This window comes from Cryptotermes secundus, unplaced genomic scaffold (genome assembly GCF_002891405.2).
Source record: "Cryptotermes secundus unplaced genomic scaffold, Csec_1.0 scaffold312, whole genome shotgun sequence".
NCBI lineage: Eukaryota > Metazoa > Arthropoda > Insecta > Blattodea > Kalotermitidae > Cryptotermes > Cryptotermes secundus.
In genome coordinates, this window is record NW_019727091.1 from 244,244 (window position 1) to 266,051 (window position 21,808).

The 21,808-nt window shown below is 37.0% G+C and overlaps 1 protein-coding gene across 2 annotated transcripts in view; it reads right to left on the reverse strand.

Moving 5' to 3' along the window:
* LOC111864351 (phosphatidylinositol 4-kinase alpha) overlaps positions 1-21,808 on the reverse strand; it is a 113,300-nt gene that overhangs the window by 76,696 nt on the left and 14,796 nt on the right. For both annotated transcript variants that reach the window (XM_023851544.2, XM_023851543.2), the window contains exons 5-8: positions 15,183-15,266; positions 11,627-11,798; positions 10,315-10,492; positions 5,407-5,616 (exon numbers count right to left, since the gene is read on the reverse strand). In XM_023851544.2, coding sequence (XP_023707312.1) covers positions 5,407-5,616; positions 10,315-10,492; positions 11,627-11,798; positions 15,183-15,266 — 644 coding nt within the window. The remainder of the gene's footprint in view (positions 1-5,406; positions 5,617-10,314; positions 10,493-11,626; positions 11,799-15,182; positions 15,267-21,808) is intronic.

The following is a 21,808-nucleotide window of genomic DNA, read 5'->3' on the forward strand; positions in this document are numbered from 1 at the left end:
AGAGCTAGTCTCAATCACTGGACAAACCCTGGTCTGATTGAGACTAGCTCTTTCTAGCGGGCTCAACTGAGTAGGTTTATCCTTCCCTATCTACCTGAAGACGGAGACAGATCCAGTCTCCGAAATGTCGTGGTCTTTTCTCTTTTACATACCAGACGATGGGTGGAGTCCAACATAAGCCAAAAGAAGTACAGTATACACCATCGTCAGAATCCTTTCAAGTCTATCTGAGTAATCTTGTTGTATTGAGTATTCAAAATTCTGACGATGATGACTATCTGATTATGTATGTATATTCATATGTTATAGTGTATTGCTGACTTGTGCTATATCTGAGGCAGATGCCTCCATGGATTTTGTAGAACTGTAAATAAATGAACGAATGAATGAACATATTTGCTAGAAACAATTCCATATTGTCTGGACTCAAATAATAACACTTTGAGACTATGTCTCTTTTACGCACAAAGTGTCTTAATGTCCAGACAGTTTTTACATGTAATAAAAGAAATCACTACTATTGTACATACACATATTTCCCACTTCCAGGATTGAAAAGTACAATGTGGAATTTTTTTTTGTGCTACTTAACAATGCTTTCACTTTCAAAACTATATAACATTGGTGCAAGTTTTATAGTTACGTACAGACTGGCATAAAAACCATTAAACTTTCAACAGAAAACTATTATGGTTATCAATACCATACATACTCCATCAAACTGTACTTCCTTTACTGCAATCCACTCATACATCACACCCCTTGAGGGGAAATGAAACCACGGCTTACTGAATGTGCATACTACAAATTCAGAAAGTTCTGGAAAGACAGCTACATTTATAGTAAAACTTGATGGGCACACTAAGCATTACTTCTATCTAGAACCCTATAAATGAATTTTCAGAACAGCTGGACATGGCAACAGTGACACATAGAACTGTAAAGTTTATTGCTGTCATTTTCTGACCTTACTTGTAATTACTACCAACTCTGCTAATATAACTATCACATAATAGCAAACATTAAGATTTTTACACATATATGAACATTTCAGTTACAAAATACAAAAATATTAAAAAATCGTTAAAAACTGAAAATATAAATAGTTTCCTTCATCACAGTGTTAGCTTGAAATACAGGTACTGTCATATTATTAACTTGTTATGAAGGTAAGTAGGTTTTCAATATTTGTACAACAGACATGAGATCTGAATGTATTTAAAATACTTTTTCATTCAGATATGTCCACTTCCTTCAGATCCAGGTTTTAGGCATAGTTTCAGGAACTCCATAAATAATATGCAAAGAGTAGTTTTTTGCACTAAATAAAAATACATGCCATGTTTCAGGCACAAGGGTATCCAAAATACCATCCAGGTTTTGCCCAACAATTAATTATACTCAAAATGTAGGAAATTTGAAATAAAACTGTTCCCTTGCAGCATCACACAGTAATTACATCTGACAATGGAAAACTTGCTTTATGTGGCAAGATTCAATCTACTGCCACTTCACATGTCTAGGTGTATGTAACACAAAGAGTACAAAATTATGATCTGTGATCTTCTTTGTTCACTCCACACACATTTTTCACTTCCACTAACTACATATTTTGCTTCCAAAGGTTCAAGATATCCTATAGGGGAAATAGTCTCTAGCCAGAAGATTTCCTCTTCTATGAATGTTCCAAGTAGTTGCCGAACTTCCTCCAGGCCTGACATCTTCCACAGAGATTACAAGATGCTGCTGAACATCCTACAGGCCTGATGAATATAAGCCCACCAACAAACCTGTTCAACTTATTGTTGCATTTGCAGCTTGTTTTGATGGAATATGTTTAACTAATTAAATGAATTCACCAGGGCTAGATCAAAAGATGCAGGGATAGCTTACCCACCACTGGTGTCTGTTAAAGAAAAATAAGACAGACATGACTTTTGTAATTATGATCTCTTCCATATTTGTTGCAATGGATAATAGCTGCAGATCTGCTGTTTTTATGTCTTCTTCCTTGGCTACTCTCAACTTCCAATTTTTCATAAAAGGAATAGCAAACAAGATGTATATATTTTGGGCGTTGCTCCACTTCACAACTAGATGTTTATGGCACCAAAAGATCCTCTCGTCCGTCTCTAGTTTCTGCTGGTATGCCTCCTTTGATGTTTATGCCCCATTAGGTATGACAGTTCCACTTCTTTCATGTCATGCCAGCAAACATGATCAAGAAAGTCAATGTAAAACAAACTGTACTCATCAATGGTCAGCCTGCCCACACCTCAACAAAGAATTCACATGTACACCGCTTTCAGTATACCCTTCAAACGCACAAAAACATATCCTCACTGAGCTTCACATACTTAATATAATTTTATGGCTTTATTTCTTGGATGGCTCTTGTTTCTGCTCGGGTGGCTTCTCTCTCTGCAGCCATCTTTTCTTGCCAGGCCTTCGAGTCGGCGTGTGCTTTTATTTGGATAGCCCTAATCTCTTCCAGCATTTCTATAATCTGCTGCATCTCTTGTTTCTCCATTTTCTAGCAGTAAAACACTCGATGCACAATAATTGTTTGTGGCGTGTTTAAGTTCATAAAAATTCTGACACAAAATGTAACGTGTCTCGAGTTCGAATCCCGTTGATCACGTGTGCAAGTCCAAATCCCACTTCTGACACCAGTTGTCGCGTGTTTGGGTGTATACGCGACAAATAACTTCACGCCGTATCTGATATAGTGAATTTTATTTCACATTTGCACTTACAATCACACAATTGACAGTTTTAGAACTACTGCTATCTGCAGTATCACAAATACTACACTTTAAATGCCACGTTACAACTGACTGGTTGCTGGCTAACTCGGAACTAGCGTAGCTCGAGGACTCACTCGGAGGTAGCTCCAGGACTAACTGTGAATAGCCTTCGCTGCTCCTTATGTAGCCTCGGTCCAGACCATTGTCGTCTGGTGCCGTGTTGCTAGCCACGCTGTCCGGAGTTGTTGACTGCTGCCTAGCAACCGCGATATCCCTCGGTGACTCACTTTGCATAGCTTCAAGGTTGCTGGGACTCGGCTAACGTCGGCTCCGCTTGGCTCACTTCGGCTCCGCTCGTGACTTCACCGCGGGGAGAGTTGCGGGGTGATTACTCGCCTATTACGCAAGCGCTACGTTACCGCTACGTGCCGCTGGGGAGGTATGGGTCAACATGTCACAATACTATAAAACGCTTATGTCCTCTCAACCCACAAATATTATCACTAACAGGAAGTTACAGATAATATTCCAAAAATCTGTGAATAATTTGTCTAATATTAGTCTCCTTTTCTGCATTAAACAGTATCCAGAATTCAGTGGTGCCACTGCAGAAGCAACATGGTCAGAATGACAAAATGTCTGGTATGTTGACATACACAGACTAGTGGAGATGATAAAAGGTATTTGTTGACTGTCAATCACGTGATACAGGTTTCTGGATCAGACACCTACAGAAAATTGAGGCTACAAAAATTCTGGTTTCACAAAGAATGACAGGTTTCCATTTCAAAACCAGTGAGTTATCTTCCCAAACTGCTATTTATTGACCTGTGTATCGGTCTTCATCTTCACCACATCAACACTGTTCATTTCTAAAATCTGAAATACCTCAAGATACGCCTCCATCAGTGAGTTATGTTTACAATAAGCCTGGGGTTGTGGTGAATGGAACTTGTTACACTTGGATGTCAATATACTTCCACTCTACTTTTGATACCTCTTCATACTGCTGCTAACTGACAACAAATTAGCCTTCCACACACTGTTTAAGACTGTGAGCAGTGCATTCTTACACTGTCTTTGCGCTGGAATCATTTGATTTCACAGAATTGGTGCACAATTGGCTCAAAAACTGAAATATGATCCAAATTTTCTGAAGTAAGTCTGCTTCTGCTTCTAGCTTAGACCATGAACTGTCCAATCAAAATTTCAGTAGTATTTTTGTTTTTAAGAATTCTGATCATTTATGATTCATGGCTGTAGAACTATACTAGCTTCTGAAATACACATTGCAAAACAAGAATACAGATTTGGTCACATCATCACTGGATTGGATTATAGTAATTTCCTTAGTTTATTACTGTCACTGCTTTAAATTATGCCATCTAAACATGTGGCTAGCAATGCCCATGAAGATGGCGTGACTTCAAAATTTTAAAAAATAAGGAATCATGAACACAAATAAGTTGAACACAATAAAAACCAACTGATATAACATGTAAATTTAATCAATAAAACCAATATTTCAAACCTACATGCTTCAGCTGTTCTGCTCTCATCAGTGGTGTTCACCAGTTTTAAAGAGACATCAAAAGCTTACAATTCATGTTTAAAAATACTAAAATATAACACACTATGACTGCTGAATGTGAATGCCTAACAGCCTATCCTCTTGTTGCCATGCAACGGGTAATATTGGCTGTTCTGCACTTGCAGAGGCCAAAATTCTATTTTAAATGAGAAATGTAAAACTTTTAATGCTCCTAGAAATTAGCGAACACCTCTAACAATTATAAAAAAACCCAAATATGTAGGGTAAAATCGTCATTTCAGTGATTCAGTTTGTACTGTATTAACTCCCTTTCAATAAGTTGAAAAATAAAAGACACAGCAGCAACGATGACATCCTTAAAACTATGAATTACTGCCATTATATGACATCTAATGTTTGTAAGGTCAGCTACAAGAGGTACACTACATAATGGAATCAAAATTTCAAAACCTATACATTAAAAAAACTGTGCATATTTTGAAAGTAGCAATGTCTTATCTGATCAACCTGCACTAGTGACTGGTCTAATATAGCCTCAGTAGAGCTTAGTGTTATATGTTTATGAACTTTATAAAGAGAAAAGGAACTGCAATAAGTACATGTGGAATACATATACAGCAGAAAAGGAAACTGTACACTGAAGCAACCAGGGTTGACAAAGAGTAATATTACTATTGCAATCTGTTCCACAAACGTGGAAACTGAAAATAAAACATCCAAAGTCTTCAACATTGAAAAGAGGAATTAAATCTTCCAAACTGCTAAAAAATAAGTAGTACCCAAATTTCTTTTCTGTATAAGAAACTGCTGTTAAAAGAAAATTGACAACTATCTTTTTACAGTTCTTTGAATACTCAAACAGTGGAACTACAGGTTCATATCTCACTCAGGATATGGATGTATGTTCATGAACTATCTGTGTTTTGTGTTGTCCTGCATTAGTAGAGGCCATCCAAGGAGTCCTATGAAATGTCTAAAAGATTCGTAGTTTCAGAAGCTAATTCTGAACTGGAACAAGGCAGAAGGCATAATTCATTAAGGATGAAAAAGTGAAATGTGCTTTAGACCATTTGTTCTTCATTACTGTCTAATACCTCTTTATCTTACCTGTCTCATCTCCAATCGCCCAGACTAGCAGATCCACACATGCAGAATTTGCCATTACATTTACTTTAAATTTGTTTACAGTTGCATAGTTACTCTCCCTATCCTCACGTTCACTAGCATCATGGTGACGGCTCTGCAATTCTGTTTGCCCTGACAGGAAAAGCCCCTTTACAAATTCTTGTACATCTCGTGTAAATGGGCTTGGTAAGTCTGGAACAAATACCAATGTAAATTTTATATGTTATATCCTACCATTCTAGCCACACTATCACATTATAGAGCATTCTGAACTCTAATGGTCAAACATGACTGTATCATTTGTTTGTGGCTCCACTAGTGCAATTAACTCTAATTAACGAAACAGCTATAGCTAGCTAGCTATCTAACTAAACTAGCTTACAAAACAACCAATCAACTAACCACCTACCCAACTAACTCCATGTAGATGAGATCCTCTTCAGAAGCCTAACGTTGTTCAGCCACACAAGAAATTCCCAGCACTTTATGGAAGCCAAAATTCCATTACCATGTTCACAAGAGCCTGCCACTGGTCCGTATCTCAAGCCAGACAAATCAAGTCCAACACCCTTACCATCTTATTTCTTTCAAGAACCATTTTATTAGTATCCTCCCATCTATGCCTATTATTGTGCCCCAGGTTATTAATGGGTATGCTTTATCCTAACAAGGGGTCAGTGTTACTGATTAGAAAATAATTATAAGTTTTATAAATTTAAATACGTCAGGTGAACCACAAGTTGTAAATTCGCTGGAAGCCTGAGTCGAGACGCCGTACATTCTTTAGCCATCCGGTGTCAGCTGTACAGTCTATAAAAATTGCTGACAAATTAAGTAATGACACGAGGCAAGTCTCGCCACCGCGCAGTTTGCTGACTTTAGGGGTTTTGCTATAGCAGCTTTTCGTAATGTTAAATTTTAAGGGGCTCAGATGGAAAGAGCTGCGAACAGTCAGATTTTAAGAGTAGCTCAGAACAGTCGCATGGTAGGAAGGAGATGCGATGGAGTCAGATGTCTTCCTCTTTTGTGAGCGTGAGTACTTGCCTGTGTTCGGATCACTTATGATTGTAAATATATGATTCTGGTTCAACGATTTTGGTTAAACTGTTTTAGTGTATAAACTTTGGAGTGTACAGAGTAATTCTGAATTTTTGAGTGATGGTTTAGATACCAGCATTTGGTTAATAATTAAGTTTCGATGGTAACCATTTGTAGTTATACTGGCATATTGGTTTGAGGTTGTAGATAACGCTAATCATGAGAGTTTGGTAATTTAAAGAAATTTCAAAGTGCTTGTGCATTTGAATGTTTTGTCCGTCAACATTTATGCAATTGTTACATACCAAAATGATAGAATTTTGTACGAAAAGGCGAATGAGTTTGGCTCTCACATTTTTAGGAGGATTGACTTTGTTGGTTCATTTTGTGGAAAGTAACTGGACTCCGGGTATTGACAGAAACCATGTAGCAGTAGTGGACAGGAATTCAAGTAATGAGAATAATTACTGGTTGTATGAAGAGTCTGAAATAGTAGAAGCATGTCATCCTTGTACTGAGTTTGAAGTTACAAGTAAAAGTACTGATTTGTGTCATGTAGGTTTAGCGTATTATGGACAGTTAAATGTAGGAATTTAAAACTAGGGGTTTAATCGAAGGTTTTGTGTGTATTGACAGGTTGTTTGTTGTAATGGTGTTTTATTTCATTATATATTACTTTATTGTTGTTGATAAGTACTTGATTTATTTGTGGATCCCCCGAATGCAAGCATATTTTCCACTTCACAGGTTAAGAGTTATCTATGAACATCTGATAGGGGGTGAGTACAGTCACTGACCCCTATTAAGGCACAACAAATTGGTGGTAGCGATAAGATATAAAAAGATATTTTTGTGTCGCAATCGTTGTGGCATAACACTATGTCTTTCCAGTGGTATGTTTCCTTCAGGTCTCCCTACCAAAACTTTGTATGCACTCCTCTCTCATGCATGCTACATGCCCTACACATCACATCCTCCCTGATCTCATCATTCTAAAAACATCTGGTGAGGAGCACAAATTATGGAGCTCCTTAAGTATGGCAAGTATTATACCTCTGGCTGCACTACTGCAATAAATTTCAACTGACTCCTTAAATGACTAACCAGCCACTAGCTAGTTACATGCCTGCATAACTAGCTACATATGCAATTGATCTGACTGACTGAACTCTCTCACTGGTCCATTTACTCACTGATATCATAGTAAGGGGTATTTCTTGAAACAGATATTGCTCCACAGCTAGTCAAGAAAATACCGTGTTCCCTCCTTATAAGTAAGATTTTTTGGTATGTTCACAATGAAAAGGTACTGCAGAACTTTATTAAACTGCAGCGACAGATCCAATTTCAGCTAAATTTGGATGACAATAACAAATGCTCTACATGAAGACCTACACGCATTTCTGCACACATCTCAAGTGTACCTCAAAAAGCTATACTTAAATACAAATCATGCAAAAAAAGCCAACATATTTCATTACAAATTTAAAAAAACAATGGTACTCACATTTAGCTCTCTGAACTTTCAACTTCTCTTCTGCTGCAGTTCACAATTACTAAATGTTTTAGGTTTTCCATAGTTAGTCGCCTCCTACTGTCTCATAAGATGTCCTTATAGCAGGAAAAACTTCTTTCCACCTTACAGGAACTTAGGGGCGCATGTACAAAAGCCGCTATTTGCTCCACTGTTAGTGATTTTATACTTGGCATTTCAGTACGTTTACTGGCTAAAATTTCTTCAATTTCACAAATTTGTTCATATCCTGGATTTTTTTAAAGAATGCCATGTACTTTTTCCTTTACTACTTCACCAACTCTTCCAGGAACCAAATTCAATTTGGAAACAGTGGTTTTGAACACACTTAATGACTGATAAAAAGTAGTATTGCTATTGCTTGCCTCCAGTGAGGAAATGGCGGATGGAAGATGAGAGAAGTGAGCAGATATATAGGAAAAATTAGTTTCTAGTTCTGCGTCTTTTAGTACATCTTGGGCCATTTGAATTGATGCTGCACTTTTGGGATCAAATGTATTCACGACATTCCTGTTTCTAAATGTTCGGTATAATAACTTGCTGCACACGACGTGCTCCAGCGCGTTAAAATTGGTTCTGGCGGAAGTGGAATGCTCGGTGTTACTGCTTTAAAGGCTTCTTTTCTGTATGGCGCTTTAACAAATACCTTCATCACAGAAGACATCAACTTGTCAACAAGCAGAAAATTTGCACGAATTGTTCCTGTAACACGGTGCAACCCATGGACAAGGCAAGTCAACTGTGTCATATTTGGAAATATAACTTTAAGAGCAGTACAGGTTTTCATCATATAACTTGCGGCATCAATCACAAAGAGCAATACGCGCTCCTACTGAATGCCATTCGGCCATAGTAAATTCACGGAATTGATAAAAAATTCGGAAACTACGGAGCTATTAGTGGTTTCAAATTGCTCTACTGCAAGAAGATATTGGGTAGATTGTTCATTCTTATTAAGGGATCCAACTATACAATTTGCAATAAACCGTCCCTCACAATCATTCATCCAGCACTTTGCACTGTGTATACTTCTCTATGAAGTTTCTCAGAGTAGGATTGGTTAGTTTCCATAGCACAATATCTGCTGCTAAAAAGGCTTCACATACATCAAAGGAAAACTGTGAAAAACTATTATTAGAAAATTCACTAATCAATTTTTGAACAGGAGCTCTTTTCGTACTTTTAATTTTAATATTCTCTTTGTGTATATTAGTGTTCAAATGCTGAAGCACTTCAAAGCGTTTTTCACAACCGTGTTCTCACATGCCCGGCAATAAAGAATTTCGTTATCTGTACTTATCATCTCTCCTTCGAACTCCCGTTGATACAGCTGTAATTTAGTTTTCTGACTTACTTTCACTTTCAGCATGACTACAGAAAGCTAAACAAACTTAACTACAGACGAATCACCACTAATGTGAATGGCCCCCAGCTTCAAATGAAGAAGCATAACAAACCTCATGGAAACTTTGGAATTAAATAAGTGAAGTCCCTTATTGGTTGAATTGTATTACGTTGATAGCGGCTACATGTGAACGCTTCCGACTAATCTTTGATAGTACGCAGATGAGGCAACTTACGAGTAGAGGGACTGGGGAAGTCCCGTCCTGGGTATTGCATCAGAAACATAAATCATGACGAAATGTTGAGTCAAAAAATGAAACATATTCTAATACGGAAAAAAAAATTGTATACACACGACCATGATTGAAAATTTGAACATAAAATTAAAAAATATATACGATAAACATTTTAAAAAGGAAATATGCAGTATAAATCGGAGATCTTCGAAAATATGATGCTTATTCATAAAATAGTCAAAATATGCATTTATATGCATCATCAAACCATGTCCAAAATTGAAGACATGAAGAAATTCATACACATATCCAAACGAGCATACTTTCTGGTTGCAAGAAAGAAATATGCATTTGCATTAAAATCCAGTCCCTAGTTATGATTTACTGATGATAACTGATAAAAGTTTATGAAAACTGGCATGGCACCATTTTAAACATGTATCTACAACATTTTTTAAAATATATGAGACACATATTTATAAAGAAATGATTATGAAAGGATAGCAAATAGTGTACTGAAATATAATACAAACCAGGAAGTCAAAAGCATGTGTCAGCAGGACATACAGTCCAACTTTGGCTAAGGGATGAAATGTAAGTGTAAACATAATTTTTATGTATACACAGCTTCCAGTAAAGGATATTTATAGATTTATAAGGAAGTGAAATCAGCTGACCTGCTAACATGATGATGCTAGAATATGAAGGGGGTTACATTACAATGGCATTTTTAATCACCTTTTTGATGCTGAAGTAACTCTCGAAGTAATGTCACCATTACCAAGTTCATGGTCTCACTAAATGTCTTATAGGGGAAGATTTTCACACTCCCTGATACATACACATCATTTGCTTGATCATCCAGAAATGTAAGCATTTCTTTAGTTAACAACTTTTTGGCCAAGGCCAGTACACTCTGAAACAAACAACACTAATTAATAAACAAAATCCTGCTAACTCTTTAAAGCACAGTGATAACTGTGTGCACTATCTGCTTTAATATTCAAGAACTCTGCATTTGCCTGCAGAGTGATTTTATGGGCTCCATATGATTATCAGAATAAACAGCAATTAGTATTCTACAAAGCATAAACCAGATGATCTTTATAAATGAGATACAGTGTGTTTTCTTTTTGAAGCAGGAACTGAATTTTGAAATATAGGCACTCTGTAAACACATACTCCAGTTTCATTTGCATATCTAATTGCATAGCAAACATTACTTATTTGGTGTCTACAAGTTCAGTAGTCTAGGAAGAATGCGTTATTAGAATGCTAGTGTGAATCACGACACTCAAGGAAAAACAGATAAGAGGTCTCAGCTGACAGGTACAGTGCTTGGACCCGCCAGAAGACCACACTTTTCTCGGGCCATTATCGCCATAACCGTTCAACTTTGGACATAGGTGTTTTGGGTTATATCGACATACTTTAACATAACGAACACCCTCCCAAAGTTTGGCACATTCCTCCTGGGATATATAGATAGATAGACAGATAATAATAGGGTGAAGTTGTCCTTGTGCCTAATTATGCAAGCACTATGCCATGAAGGGATGTGGGTGTGGAAGTATAGCTCCACCATTCCTGACCTAGGCATGAGAGAAAGGTGAGTGCTCAGCTCCATGCCCCGGCCACTCTAACAATGGATACCCACTGGATAGGTGGTTGGGTGGGCCCCAGGGTCAGTCTGGGCACTATGGAGAACAGAAAAATCTTGCCCTTGCCAGGAATTGAACACTGGCCACCCAAACCATGGCTCATCACTATACCGAGTTATCACAATTCCTATTTTGATAATAATATAGAAATATATTTTGAGCAAAGAATATAAAAGTCATGTATCTGAATGACTTCAATATAATCTCTAATGTTCAGTCATATATTATATTACAAACGCAAGTGAAGAAAATTTCAAAATACTATCATGATATATGCTTGATCAAATATGAGGTAACACAGCTGAGGCTATGGCAAGAAGGTGTGGGGACCACATGTGTACCATTTCAGCTAATCTATTTCTCTCTGTGTCCCAAATATTGTGCTGTACCTGTAGATGAACTATAGAGAACTGAAGAATGGCCCTCTTTTCAGGAGATTCAGCAAACCTCATCTGTGGAAACTGGTTGAAGCTGGAACCATACTTGCTGAAGAAGTGCGTTGTGGCATCATATGGAACTGACTGGTAAGTTTGCAATGATGGACGCTTCGTCTGACCAACACTGCCAAACCATTGAAACACATATAACATACTATAAACTGACATCTTACATTTTCCTGCAAATAATCTCACATCTCATAGATGTTAAAACAGCTAACCAGACATGAAAACATTCACTTACTTCCTTACTCTCCAACCAGTTATGTTCACAGGTCGTGGCTGCGCCATAGCTCAAGCGATTAGTCGCTGGCTTCCCACTGCGGTGGCCCAGGTTCGATCCTGGGTCTGGTCAAGTGGGATTTGTGGAGGACAAAGTGGCACTGGGACGGGCTTTCTCTGAGTACTTCAGTTTCCCCCGCCAATCTTCATTCCACGAAATTCTCCATCATCATATTCACCTGGGGCAGGCTACAATAGGCCATCAGTGGCCACCGTGCCTAGCGGACCCAGTTGGACTCCAGCCTCCACTAAGCAAATTAATTATGTTCCAGGTCAGAGATGAAGCCCCCAGCTTAAAGACTGAGGATGTGATTATGCAGTGACAAGTCAGAGCTACTACACAATACAGATAATGAAGCAATGGTGCAATGATGACTACTGAGGGAAAATGAAGAAATTCTGAGATAAACTTTTTCTAGTACTGCTTCATCCACCAAAAAGCTCACATTAAGTCAAAGGGGAATGAACCCAAGGCTGTGTGGTGAGAATTCAGTGACTATATATGGCACAAACATGAACTGTTTTACTGACTATGGAATAAAATTAAATTACAGTTCAGAACAACTGTGGGCCTAAATTTCATTCTACCACTTTCCTTGCTTATCAACAAGAACAAATGAAGTAAACAGAGCAAGCAAGCTCTGTGCGTGTGATTGTGTATATTGTATGTATTGTGCACACGTGTCTGTGTATGTTTAACACCAACAATAATGAAAATACAACCTTAGCTACTTACAGAGGACATATGTACTGGAAGAGACACAAACTGGAATACTGGTATTAACATTTATTCTCCAGAAAGAGCAGATTTTAAATCCCCTGGTACTATGAGCTGAGAGACAAACCTTACCTCTAGTGTAATGGTATTATTAGCAAAAAGCTGCAATTCTAAGCCAACTAGACCATACCCACGTGCCATCAGAATAAGGGTCAAATAAACAGTCTTTTGTCTCAGCTCACTAAGTGTAAAGTTGTGTTAAGAAATGTGGTGGCAGCATGGAATTACTACAAAGTGAAATTCCTCTTGTAAGATTTCATTGGTAGGCAGTGGATTTTAATATTAAACTGAAGAAAATCTTACATGGAGATAATTTACCACTACGTTCACTGGCTCTGGATCTCTGAAACTGAACATTAAATCAAGAAATATTCAATGAGGGTTTCCCAGTACACAATCTTCTAGAAATGTAATATCCCAGTAAGTTTACAAGTGCATTTGACTGGATTCATTCTATGTCATATTTAGCATTCTTGTCCATAAATCTGTCATCTGAACAGAATACTGTCCTATATTAAAACTGGTTTTGCAAGTCTATGTTCTAACGAAAGATAAAAGGCAAACTTTTATACTGAAGTCTTTGTTGCAATGTTATATTACTTGGTTTTTGGAATCTTGCTAGTGATGATGTGCAAGGAGGATTATTACTTTGTTCACCAGTTCCACAGCTCTGTGCTTCAGTGCCCAATGCACCGCCAGCTGCGAGGCACATACAAATTTTGCTGATGAATTGACATGCCTCACAGTCGATACATTTGGAATAAGTAGTTACAATTCACAGATCATATGAGGTGTTGAAAGTGCTGTCCTCTACATGTAGAATACTTTTGCAATTGTTTCATTAAGAAATACAGGTACAACAATCCTTCTTGCACTTACAGCACACCACACACCAACTACCACTGGGTGGAGTGGAACTTCGTGGTTTAGATGTGGATTCTGTGAACTCCAGTAGTGATTATTTTGCGTAATTATGTATCCTGGCAAGTGAAATCACGTGTCAACAGAAAAGAATGTCAACTGCAGCTCAATCTCACCTTCAATGGCACACTGTAGAAACCAACTGCAAAAATGAACCCTGCTAGCTGGATCACATGGCTGCAAGGCTTGGATCACTGTTGTTTTACAGGGTTTAAGCTTCAGCAATTATATTGCAATTCTTGCACTAGACTTTGACACTCGAATCTCTTGAGCTAGATGTTTCAGTGGTTTTCTAAATGTATGTTCAAGTATTACCCCTTTGTCATCTAACTTCTCCTCAGTAAGGACTTGGCACCTATGTTTCTGTTTGTCTAATAAGAGTCAAACTGTTCTAAGTTTATTCACCAAACTGTCTGCTGGGAACTCTTTCATCATAAAATTTACATCAACACTTTCTAGCAGATCCGTATTTTACATAGGTGTCACACAGAAATACATGTTCCTCTTAAGTATACTGCACCATGATATACCACACTGCTCACTAACTGTAACTGAGAACAGATGGCTAATGGAGCTGATAACTGCTGCCTACTGCTGATAAATCATAAACAAACTCTCACGCATGAACCTCACTGCTCGCTGTGAAACATAATACCACCAAACGGTCTCCAAGTTAATTACTTCCCTTCACTTCAAACATTACTGGCCATACGGCCTGCTGATTCATCAGCAAAATTCAAATGTGCATCATGGCAAGTAGCATACCAGTTTCCATGAAGTGATCAACAAAGTTAAAAAACTCTCTATATATTAAAAACCTTAAAAAATATTACAAATAACAAGATGCTGAATATATGCTAATTTTATACATTTTTCATCTACTTGGAAATTTAGACTCTCAAAATTCACAAGATACTTCCTGCAGAATAAATGTTATTCCCTTCCACCACTACCAAAGAAGAAATAGTGCTGAACAGTCTAATTCCTTTGCAATCTGGAGTGTTAGCTCTAAAATTAAGTTACTTATTAGATGAAAAAAAAAATCATGCATTCTGAACACCTTCACACCAAACTATGAACTCTGTATGCATGCAGAGATACAAAAGCATGAAGCCTTCACCCAACATGGTTTAACTGATCCATAGAAAACAAGGCGTTTTACAGAGCAATTCAATACTTAAAAACATTGAAAACGAGGAGCTTTTACAGAGCAATTAAACACTTATAAACATTTCAACAAACTATGATCTTGCAGTAACCTAAAGGCAACCAAAAACAGCACAATGCTCAAGAGATTTAACACATTCAAGGACATTCAAAATCTTAATGACCACCACAGACAACTGGCAATATTTAAGTAGTAATGCAACAACTGCCAGTAATGATGACAAACAGAGGCTCCTAAGAACATCTAAAAGAACCTAAAACCACAAAGGAACATGTACCAAAACATCCATTAATCCTCATGAAAAACCGATTAATTTTCAGACCATAATAAATCTCTTTGAACATAAAACCTGTACTCACAGAACATCAGTAGAGTCCACACTGCTGAGGGACACAATGTCAAGAGATGGCAAGTTGCCCGACAGAGACCGAGGTATGATAGACCTATAACACATGTCATGTGCCATCATTTTCTGACAGCACATCCATTCAGGTGCATCCAACTGTATAGATATCTAGTATCCTGAGACTACAATCTAAAAGAAAAAATCTGCACGATTATGAAATATGTTTTCCTTATGACACAGAATATACTTAGTGCTAACATGAGTATAAATTCTCTCTCCCTTCATTAAATCTAACACACCTAATGCAACTCTATGCAACCAAGTAATATGCACAATCTACAGTAAAAACGTTGGCTATTCAGAAAGTAACTTCTGGTGAGCTGTTAATAAAATAAGCAATTAGAAAAAAATTATTATATAGAAAAAATACATACATGCTTCAGCTACTTCTCAATGTAATCATCACCAGAACTGAGGCATTTGCCGTATCAGGGAATAAGTTTTTGTATGCCTGTGTCAAAGAAGTCTGCCACCTGTTAGCTCAGCGACGTTTAGATACCTTCTATCAGCTCCTCATTATTGCTGAAGTTCTGTGATTTCCAACCAGTTCTTCAGGTAGGCAAACAGGTGATAGTCGTTTAGAGTGAGATCATGGCTTTAAGGAGGGTGGTCAAACAACTCCCAGTTGAAATGCTCCAGCAGTGCTTGAGTGTGAGCAGCTGTATGTAGCTGCACATTGTCATGAAGGCGCACTAGAGTGAATGGCACCATTCCATGCATTTTGTTCTGAATGGCCCTACACAGTTGTTTCAGTGTTTTGCAATACACATCTGACATTATCATGGTCCCTCGCTAAATGAATTCCACCATCAGTGGAATCATCCAGTCCAAGATGACAGCTGACATCAGCTTTCTGCCAATGTCTGTTTAAACTCTTTTGGATTCTTTGGTAAATGTGTGTGCAACTACTGCTTTAACTGCTCTTTGGTTTCAACATTCATAAATGAAACCCAGGTTTCATTACCTTTTACTCGTATGATGTGACTGAGAAATTTGTTGCCATCTTTGTGATATCATTCTACAAAAAATTAAAGCTAAAGCCATTCTCTGCATTTTGTGCATACCTGTTAGCATTTTCAGAACCCACCTTGCACAAACATTGTGACAGCCTAGCCTAACTGTGATAATGCTGCAGAGAAGAGAGCATGAAATTTGTGAATTCACATAAAATTAATAAAATTGTGAAGGGATGTCTTTCACAGAATTTTTGGTGAACACTTTCAACAAGATCATCACACATTACAGACAGCTGAACATTTCACTCTTCACCGTGAACATTTGATGGCCATTCCTTGAACATTCTACACCACTGTCTTAGTTTCTTCACTATCACATTTTGGCCATAAACCTTTGTGCATAACTGATGATTAGGGCCTGGAGCTTTATGCGCTAACCACTTAAAATATGTGCTAAAAAGCGGGAAAATATGCACCAAAAATAAAATAATATGCACTTAAGAAGCAGGTCACTTTATTCAGACTCACCTATTTACATGTATCATTCACTGCAGAAAGTAGCATCACAATAGGCAACTAGAAGTCTTTCAATGTTTTCTGGAGACAAACTACATCTATTGTCCGTCAAAATGAGTTTATAGGCTGAGAATGATATTTCTACATCAACTGACATGATTGGACAGTATTTATACACTGGCGCCAAAGATTCGGAACATTCATCTGGCAAAGATACCCTAATCACACTCAAGTACTGACTAATTGACTGAATCTTTTTTAGTCCTGTGTTCGAATTCAACACCATTTCTAACTTGCATTTAATCTTGTCTCCAATTTTGCCTAGTGCGAAATTCAGTGAACAAGTTGCTTTCTGAACGAGTTCAAGTGAGTTGTGAAGGAGTGCACCACAAGATTCTAAGCTCTGAATGGCTTTTGAAACTGTAGAAAAATGTGCACGGATAAAATTCACATCATGATAGACAGTATCAATATATATTGTCGATTTCCCTGTTTGTTATAGTAAATAAGGAATTATTCACATTCAACTCACAAATGCATAATTGTAGTACCAGATCTATCTGTGATATGCATTATCCGCAAACTAGTCTAACACAATTCCAAAAAGGAATATGTTACATGGGGGTAAAGATCTTTAATCATTTGCCACCAAAAATCAAATCTATGTCTAATGACTTGAAAAATTTTAAAATTCAGTTGACAACATTTTTATTGCAAAACTCTTTTTATACATGTGATGAATTCTTTAGTAACAAATTTGCCTAGAAATAAGGATAATAACATAAACAATTTTAATATTGCATAATTTTATGTATAGTGATGTAAGACTGTAAATTTAACACATTTTTTTTTATCTATTATAATGATTATAAGTTGTACATATATATTTATAATTGTATTGTACTATATTAACTATGTGACTGGTTCTGTATCTATGTATATGGATTTATGGAATATACAATGAATGAATGAATGAATGAATGAATGAATGAATGACTTCCAAACATCACTTTTGCTTCACGGACACGTGCACTCTCATCTTCAAGTTTTGTAACCACTTCTTTTACTTGATTGAAATTCTCCTGATAAAATGAAACTGTGGATAACCATGTCCTCCACCTACTTAGGACAGGTTCAGGTGGCAGAGGAACCTGAGGCAGGCAATCTTTGTAGAACTGGACACAAGCTGGTGCTTGTGAACAAGTTGCTTTCTGAACGAGTTCAAGTGAGTTGTGAAGGAGTGCACCACAAGATTCTAAGCTCTCTATGGCTTTTGAAACTGTAAAAAATGTGCATGGATAAAATTCACATCTTGATAAACAGTATCACTTCCAAACACCACTTTTGCTTCACGGACACATGCATTCTCATCTTCGAGTTTTGTAACCACTTCTTTTACTTGACTGAAATTCTCCTGATAAAATGAAACTGCAGATAACCATGTCCCCCACCTAGTTAGGACAGGTTCAGGTGGCAGAGAAACCTGAGGTAGGCAGTCTTTGTAGAACTGGACACAAGCTGGTGCTTTCAGAAACATTTTTTCCACTTGCAATTAAATCGTTAACAGCTGGAAACTGTGGGTGTATTTTCTGCAATACAGTGTAATCCATGAGCTAAACAGGTTACGTGTATAAGATTTGGATAAAATACTTGTAAGGCCTTTGCTGCTTTCAACATATAGAAAGCTCCATCTGTGAGTAATACAAGCATTTTACAACAATTATTCTCAGTTTCAGATGGTGATAGTAGTCACAGAGAATCATTTACAAACCTTGCTATTGTGCTACGGTTGGTTTTCTCTAGTACTTCGCAAGCAAGAAGATGAGGTTTACTGGGTTCGTCTGGATGTAGCTTAACAACTATGAAATTTGCTATGTATCGGCCACATAAATCAGTTGTCTCATCCTTAATTATCCTTAATTTCAAACATATATGCAGAAATAGGCTCTTACGTTTAGTATATGCAATAGTGACCAAAACCCCTCAAAATACGCATTTGCGTATGCATTTTCAAAAAATCCAGGCCCTACTGATGATGGATTTTCTGCAGCACTCGTGTTTTTATCATGAAGACAGAGAATAACAGTATGAATTTCGCAGCTGGTGAGCTCATCGATCACAGGACTCATCATAACTCATTCTGCAGAGATGAGGACAAACATTAGGTGGCCAGTTATGTGATGGCTTACAAGGCAATAAGTCATGTGATGCTACCTCACATGCACAAACTCTCTCTCTCTCAGTTGTCTAAAATTAAAGGAGGTTACTTTCCGAATAGCCCTAGTAATTTCAAACACAGATATTTTTTGGATTTTTTTTCATACACAAAACAAGCAGAAGTACCATTTTCTTTTTCTGAGATATGGTGGCCTCCCTTGACAATGTCACAATATATACTAGCTAAAACTTTAAAGAAAAGATTCTCAAATGAGGAAATTACGTTTGCCGATGTAATTAAGAAAAAGCTGGAATTACGGATTTGAAGAGATATAGGATTATACCAAATCTTGCAGTCAAATAGTAGCATTCATTATTTGGGAGGTTCTGGGTTAATATCTTAGACCAGTGATCAGCTATTCTAACTGCAGTTTCTCTTGTTTTCATTAGTCCCTCAATACAAATAAATGCTGCGATAATAACATAAATTTGGCTATAGCCACTCCATTCTGTTATTCACAAACCATCCTCTGTTCTTTGTTATACAGTCCGAGTTACTTATAGAATCATTAAATTAACCACGGATAAAATAAAGACAACTTCTATGGCTGAAGATCATAATTCTACAAATTTGGATTGCATAAATTAAGAAATCTGCAGCTGAAACTCGTGCAAGCAGAACAAGGAAATAACAGCTTAGCTGGGGTTTCCAGTTGGTCCAAGTAGATCAATGTTTTCCTTCAAGGTACTGAATATTCAACATCACTACATCACAGATGTACTATTTGTAAAAGACATCCATACAACAATTTATCATAAGAGGAAGAATAAAACTGGTTGAACAGGCAAAGCATACATACAGTTTCCTTTATGAATAAATAACTGTATTTGGCATGCATACATAGGAACTAAACATGTGTGTGCTCCCCCCCCCAAACAAAACTAAGGAAAATCAGATCATTGCAGGCATGTCATGGTTACATCTCATAACTGTCCAATTTGTCTGGCTACTTCTGAAGTCGTCACAGTTTGTCACACTGTTAAATAAGTAGTGTAAAAAATATAGATTCATAACTCTCACTGACCCAAAAACATTCTAATCCTATATATTAACAATGTTCCTTTGAAACAATCAACAGACATGTTGCAATAAAATACAATAATGTGTGAGAAAGTATTAGAAAACAAAAGACAAACAGCAGAATGGACCATTGTTTCAATAGGTTTTACCAGTAGTTGACAAAATGACACATGTCTCTGAATGTTTTTGTTTGTTATTGAAAATATGTTTTCCACTTTCATATGAACATTCTATCATATTACACAAAACAGGACCCTAAAGACAAGGCCATCAACTCTACTGGTTCTGGAATACATATTTCTGGAAATAAGAACAAGGCCATTGTCCTTCAGGTACTTTAAAACTTAACTTCAATTAGAGCTTAAATTTACTTATAAACAAATGCCAGGAAATGACAAAATCTTTCAGATGGAATCTAGTTTTGGAGTACTTATTACTGGATATCTAATGTCTTGAAACAAACAAGACAATGTGTATTCCACATAATTCTATATCTAACACATTTTATTTCTACAATAAGGAGAGATACTGACAGCTTCTTTAAACAAACCACAAATAAATAAATACACAGTAAGGATATATAAAAGAGAGATTATCATCACACACAGCCAAAATTAAAAAATGTTAGACTTTATGTATGTTGCACTGTGGGAGGGGGGATGAGACAAGAAAAGAAACTGTAGCTTTCTAAAATCACTAACATAACAAAAATGATATCTCTAGCCTAGGGCTATTCTAGAGTAAATTTAAGAAACTGATGAACCCTTTTATACATCCCTGAAATCACTGTCACTACAAGTAGAAAAGAAAGATTCTGCAACTAGAGGAAATGATCACAGCATTACAATTCCAAGGCTTCCTTATCCAAATGGTAAGTTCCATTTCAACTACTGTATTGTCTTCTTTTTTTTTTCCTTGGCACTACAGCCCCAGTGGGCCTAGGCCTACCTCCATGAACTCCGTTCACTTCGGTTTTTCTAGATCTTACACATACGGCAGGACTCCTTGGGCGAGTGATCAGCTCGTCGCAAGGCCTCTACCTGTAGACAACCACAGAAAAACGCACACAGACATCCATGCCCTGAGTGGGACTCGAACTCACAATCCCGGCTTCCGAGCGAGCGATGACAGTGCATGCTTTAGACCGCTCGGCTACCGTGGCCAGTGTATTGTCTTCTGGCCAATAATAATTTTATATGGTTAAGTTAGCCACAAAAACAAGAGGGTTACAAAATTCCATATTTGCTATATTAACATCAAATAATTTTTCTTAAATATGAAGACAATTACATGGAATCATAAAACATATTAAAGAAAAAAAGCAATAACAAAAGTTCATCATAGGTTAACAGCCACATCACATTCCCAATTCATTTTAAAATAACAGTTATGGCACTCACATGCAACACTGAAACATAATGATAAAAATAGTAAAGTCACAGCATTCACAGCACCACTGCCAATCATGCAAATGTCAATGAATATTACGCAGGCTCATCTTGTAATCAAACAAAAGGCAAATTAAACAATACTCTCAAAAAAGAGTGAGTTAAATGGTTGTGAAAGACTTCATCCTGAAAGAACTAATACTGGAAAATATTCAGGGTAAAATATAAGTCAATCCCTCATTTCTGAGACCAGATGCTGAAAACTTTGATTTTTAGAAGCATGAATTTGTTTGCAGACAAATGTGCATTAGATGAAACACCTATCCGAAATCAGACTGAAATAATACGTGTACATTTTAAGTAAACATGGAAACTGTGATAGTGGTGAAACATTAAAATAAAGAATACAGCAATTTCATCATATGAGGCTCATATTACTACTTTACTGATCTAGTTTTCAACAAAAAAATCCACACAGTGT